Genomic DNA, 6,356 nt, shown 5'->3' with positions numbered 1-6,356 from the left:
CGTTTAAAAACCATACACAACACTAACATAGCTAGTCCTTCCCCTTTCTCATTTGAAGTACAAGAGGAAGTGTTTTGAATTTCCAGCCCATTTTCATTATAGTTTAACTGAAACATATAGTACCATCCAGGGCTTAATTTGTACCGGAACAAGCTGGATCCGGATCCGGTACCTCCGAATTTAGATCCGGCACCTGTTTTGGGGGATCCCCAGTGGTTAATTTGTGCCGGATCCTGCCGGATCTCGGGTTTTGAGTGTCTGTGTTCCGGTACCTATTTACGCTGATCCTGTACCTAACGTGGTGGCAATCGCCACCCCCCGCTCTCACGGTTTTTGACCATCGCCACCCCCCGTCGTCGCCACCCACTCTCACATCGTGCACTGTTCCGGGACCAGCGCCTGCCTCGTCAAACCTCCACTCTCATATACACTTTTTGTTCCTGCACCTTCTGATTTACAGATTAGGCACTGGTAGCATCTTCAGAGGATCAAATGGGCAGTAATAATTAATTTGTGACAGATTTAATGTAAAACTAATATCATTGGATTATATGAATATAATCGGAATCTCTGCTCCCCACAGACCAGCAGGCAGTCTGGTGTGTCTTCCTCTGGTCTTCTTCCACATTTCTTTGTTCAGTTGGAGACTTTTAAAGGCTTTAACCCAAATAATGATAGTTGGACTATATTAGGAGCTCCGAACATGGTCCCATCTGACCTGTTACCATGGAAACCTCTTCTGCCTGGTGGTTTTGTTAACATGACCATGAACATCAGGAAATGGGCCCCTTTCTGCCTCGGCCTGGAAAGATAAGGTGAACATGGAGGTGTACCACAGAGTGTATCACTATTGTAAATAGTACAACAGCATTGGGGTTTGTAAATCACTTTCCTAACCTGGCAACGTTATTTAGTTTTACACTGAACTGGTAAGAAATCAGATGAAGCAGAGGAAGGGTTTAGTTTATATATTTATTTTGAATTTTTTCATGGATTTGTTTGGAAATGTAGCATACAGAAGCCACACCTCTCCTGGAGCTGGGCAATGTAGCATGGCGTGTCAGGTGACACATTTGTTTTAGCATGTAAATGGAGCCAACCACAACAACAATGAATTTCTGGTTTGCATTCATCCATAACAAAACATTTCTCCTGTCTGTAGGGAATTCACTGTGCACGAGGAAACATAAAATAAAAATGTCACAGACACATGCTCTTTGTTCTCAATTGGGTTAAAGCATAGAAGATACTGAATAAGGAAACAATTACATTTAAAATGAAAACACATTGGCATCAAACATTGACAACCATCAATTCACTGGTTGAATTTCAAAGCTTTTCTGGTCCAGCTGTTTCTGAAATCTGTTGAGGCAAGAAGGGTACATAGAACAGGAAAGCAGATTTGGGAATCTGATATTAAACAATTGTTTATTCTCCCAGATAAACATGTTTTTGGTAGTTAGATTTTTTTTCCAAGATGAAGTTGATTTTCTTATTGTTTTAGACAACCATTATGCCTAGTCACCCTCAGAGATCAGCATCTGATATTCTATATGTTATTTTTGGTTTTGTTTTTCTCCTGTCTGGACCTAATCTCATACTTGTGTTTCTTTTCATCGTGTGAAATGCTCTGTGGCAACTCGCAAAGGGTGCCTTGCTAAATAAAAATGTATCTGAAAAAAAAAAATGTGCATCAGACCTTTTGAACTAGAACAGGGGTGTCAAACTCTCAACTCCTTATTTGGTCTAATTAAACCATTAAATTGATGAATTTAACACTTTATCTCTAGACTTCTAAATGTATTTTGCATGTTATGTCTTGAGTAATGGACATATTTTAAATAATCAGCAGTCACAAACATAAATCTTAAATATGCCTAACTGAGGTGAGAATCTTAAATTGTGTGATTGAGCTCCTTTTGGAACAAAATCCAGAACTCACTGTGCCTCCCCCAGGACTGGAGTCTTACAACCCCTATGCAATGAGGAGGAAAAGAAAACACAAAAAATGTTTAATATCAGCCTAGTGAGATTGTCACAAATAGCCTAGCCATCCAGAGATAGGCGTTTCAGATTCTAAGCACTCTGTCCTCCCTCTGGCTTGTCGGACCCAGACCCACTCATTCTCTGACCCTGGTCATCCACGGTGCTCCCCCCACGGCTCCGCGAGCTCACCAGCCTCTGAAACAAGGGCAAGGGGACCAGGGTTTCACGGACATCATTCCGGAGGAAGATGTAGATGATGGGATCCACCACGGGGTTGAGGCTGAGGATCCCCATGGTGATCCGACCGTAGAGGAAGACACTGGACTCGTACTGGCACCGGTCCTGGACTGTCAGCGTCCCGATGCAGTGGATGAAGCCAAGGATGTGGTAGGGCCCGAAAATCATGACATAGATGAGCAGGACCAAGACCAGCAAGTGCATGACCCTCTTCTTTTTCCGGGGGGACATGAAGGAGTCTCGCTGGAACCTCCGGTGGATGCTGAGGGAGAGGCAACTGAAGAGGAGGACTGGGAGCAGGAAGGTGAAGGGCATGACGATCAACTGGAAGATCGCAAACTTGTGGTCCTTGGGGTAGGTTTCCAAACACAATGTTTCGTTGTGGGTGCGCTCAAAGCCTACGTGGTACCCCACCGCCTGCGTTCCCACGATCAGCACCCACAGTACAAGACACAGCATGTGCGCAAACTTGAGCATGGGCTGGCTCTGGAACCACAGTGGGTGCACAATGGCCAAATACCTCTCCAGGGCTATGCAGCACATGAACAGTACGCTGCTGTACAGGCTGGTGGCATAGGCATAACTCGCCAGCCTGCAAGTGGCATCACCGAACCGCCACTCGTGGCCCTGGCTGTAGTAATCCACCCAGAGGGGCAGGGTGACGATCTGCAGGAGGTCACCCAGGAGGAGGTGGATAACGTATACAGGCAGTGCGTATTCGGCCTTGATCAGGCGGTACAGGCCATAGAGGGCCAGGCAGTTGGCAGGCAGCCCGACGCAGAAGACGGAGCCGTACAGCACAGGGAGGAAGATCTGCTCTGCACTGAAGTTCACACAGTTACTCATGGTTTTGGCGGAAGATCGGGGGGGTGGAGGGTGCTTAATTAAAGAATTGCAGATGATGAATTCCTCTGCTTAATATCCAAATGTGGTGTGGTGTGGAGGTGTGGTCTTCTGAATCTAAGTTAGAAAAAAAAAAAAATTGCACACAGCTTTCAAATGCTTCCCACCCCATGTGGGACAGCTTCATTGCACGGGACAAACTCAATCTGCATTCTTTTATATGGCCCAAGAAAATAGGTCTATGCATTTAGATTAAATTCAGAAGAACTGATTTTACAATGAATTTAATCTATCTTTATGCTATCATCACTTTAACACATAGAACTGAAAGAGAAACCTAGAAAACATAACTCTTATCAGATGTTGTTCTAAGTATATTCAGATTAACTGTAAAATAATGGCAGTAACAGCTGGCCCTGAGATGTTGATAAATAAATAATCAAATAAACTAATACAAATAAAATAAACAACAGGATTTTCTTGTATTTGTACTTTTGAAGGCAAACTGAAAGGGCATCACCCACTCACAGATGCCGGTCTGCTTTTCAACAGGAAACGCTGTTCGGTTGCTATCACCTTATCAAGACCTTGTACCAAAAATATTGATCCAAATTACATTCACTGTCTTCATCTGAGCTAGAGAGGCTGTTTTGGTGGAGGTTTGAAGACAGAATCAAAGTAGATTTTCTTTTACTTACTGTGTATCGGCTGCAGAATGCAAGAAGGCAAGAGTAGTAGAAGCGCTAGAAGATGGTCGAGTGACTTCCCTCCTTTTGAAAAGCTATGGTGTAACACGATGGCAACCGGCTTCTTAACCAGTGTCAATCTCGTAGTCAAGCACGCACCAATCGGTAGATCAACGAGAACATCCTCATCCACAACAACTGCACGTTGCAAAGGCAGGGAGACGCAAAATGAGAGATAGAGAGAGCGAACAATGCTGAGACAGACGAGAGAGATGCCAGTTGCATCAGATACTCTGGCAGTCCGATACGGACACAGACGCTCATTCCAAGGGATCCTTCTGTTCCAGACATCCTTGGTTCCAGCCAATCGGATATGGCCAGACCTGCTCGACCCTCTTCCCTCTGTGAGTTACATCACAGCTCTTATCTGTTACATCCAGGTCTTAAGGCTAAGTGGTGAATTTAGAGTGTGGCATACTCTGATGCTGCGGCTAGCTGACCATAAAGAGCATCTTCCCCTCTTAAGTCTCTCTAAAGTGAGTTCATTGGGAAACCCCTTCACTTCCTGTCTTAATGCAAAAATTCCAAGAGTGAATCAGTTTTGGCGGACCTCATGCAGGGGGAGAGATTAAAGGTAGGGTGAAATTACCGTACCCTATGTTGGTCCACACAAGTGTGCTGTTTGCACCACTGCACAGGACCTTGCGTTTCCTTCCCTCCTCTCCAACTGTGACCAAGCATGACTCAGCGCTCTGTAGTGCGAGAGTGCAGAGCCACTGTTAAAATAATGCTTTGTTTGGTGGTATTTTCAGGTCAGAATCAATTCATTGTATTAGGAAAAGTCTGAATGGTATTGAATTCCTCAAATCGCAAACAAAAAACCTTCCTTTATAAAAGAACAGCATCACCGGTGTGTTGAATAGTAATGTGTGTCTAATAGTTCCACTAATGCAGTAAGCCAGTCTTTGCCATTACTTTGAACTCTTCATTAATTTCCTTTGAGTTTGAGACCAGAGTGATCATCCTTTACTTTTTAATTTGATGTACTGCAATTAAAACAGAAGGACACAATATACTAGTACATATACTAACAACATAAGAAAGTTTACAAACGAGAGGAGGCCATTTAACCCATCGTGCTCGATTGGTGTCTGATTGTTATGGAACAAAATAATAAAGAACAAACATGGGATTCCCCACCAAAACAGTACATATATACATTATATTTATATATATATATATATATATATATATATATATATATATATATATATATATATATATATATAATTTATGTATAATAAGTTTCTCACTAGGACACAGATTGTGGACATGTGTCTTATATAAGGACAATGGAGATAAATAATAATAATGTTGTCCTGAAATTCTTCTTCTACCTCACTAATGAAACAACCAAACTTTGAGCTTTCGGCTTTAACACTGTTGCATCAGTTCCCCTAATTAGTAAGTAATTAGAACTGTGAATTTCTGAGAAGTGAGTAAGAAAAACAAACTTCAGAGTTTCCACCAACTTTAATGAAGCTGAAATACAGTGTAAGGGCACAGAACAATTCCATGTGTATGCAACCTTGCAACAAAATGTTCCATTCATTTGTGGACAGACACAGCCTGTGAGAAAGTGTCCGCCCCCATTCTCCCATACACTGACCTGCCAACAATTACACCCAGTCCAAAATCTGTCAGTGAACTAATATTACTCATCTGTCTGAAAATGAATAATCCTCCTTCATGCTGATAGTAATAATCATCAAAGATCATGTAAATAAAACTTAAGTGTTGCCCTTGTAAGAAGTCCTTAGACACTCCGATTCAGATTATGATAAAACAATTAGGCCACTACTATGGTCATCACAAGGCTGAAACGATGATCACCAAACCACAGTGGAGTATAGAGCTCTTGGTTTAGTGCACGCTAAGAACATTTTACAAATTGTACAGAAACATAAAAGCATTCAACTCATATTCTTCCTGACTTCCTTCCTCTCTCCTAACACAAATTATATGGTTACAGACATGATTCATGCTTTTACAAACATTTAGTGCATTTGTTTAGGAAAGGGGTGGGTGGACAGACAATGTTGCGAAATGGGAGGAATAAACAAACGAAAGAAAAAAAATGCAAAGAATCGTGATTGTATAGATCTGCACAATGTGTGTGTGTGTGTGTGTAACCTGTGCAAACTTAGCTGCAGTGTTTTTTGCTTTGAAATGGGACTCCTAAATATTCACTTTGTGCAAAACTGAAGCTCTCACTTATTTTATGTAAAAACTTCCCCCACAATCAAGGAGACCACAGAAGCTACAGAACCACAGCTCTTGCCATTGACGACTGATTCCTACGTTATGATAAATGGCTGAACCGGAGGGAATGACTGGCAGCTGTGACTGCAAATCAGCACAAAATAACTGAAGCAAATTGAAGCCTCTTTGCATTAGATAGACATCTAGGTGGTAGGAAATAGTACATGCTTCCTGTTTAGCAGGCATGAAGCAGCAAAAGTGTGATGACCGTGAAGTCCTTCATCTGTACAAAGTGCACATTCCTGTGCCTTTTCCCACTAGGGAAATCCATGATCTATCTTT

The 6,356-nt window shown here is 42.2% G+C and overlaps 1 protein-coding gene across 1 annotated transcript; it reads right to left on the bottom strand.

Moving 5' to 3' along the window:
• Positions 1-977: 977 nt before the first annotated feature.
• On the bottom strand, positions 978-3,199 carry LOC136768679 (G-protein coupled receptor 4-like). Its single transcript, XM_066722988.1, has one exon. The coding sequence runs from the start codon at positions 3,067-3,069 to the stop codon at positions 2,077-2,079; it is 993 nt and encodes a 330-aa protein (XP_066579085.1). The 5' UTR covers positions 3,070-3,199; the 3' UTR covers positions 978-2,076.
• Positions 3,200-6,356: the final 3,157 nt, after the last annotated feature.

The sequence above is a fragment of the Amia ocellicauda genome, chromosome 14 (genome assembly GCF_036373705.1).
Source record: "Amia ocellicauda isolate fAmiCal2 chromosome 14, fAmiCal2.hap1, whole genome shotgun sequence".
Classification (NCBI taxonomy): Eukaryota; Metazoa; Chordata; class Actinopteri; order Amiiformes; family Amiidae; genus Amia; species Amia ocellicauda.
Note: the sequence above shows the minus strand (reverse complement) of the source record. Positions and strands in the feature narration are given on the sequence as shown.

Coding starts and splice junctions, on each gene's coding strand:
- LOC136768679 (XM_066722988.1), bottom strand. CDS start 3,069: ATGAGTAACTGTGTGAACTTCAGTGCAGAGCAGATCTTCCTCCCTGTG.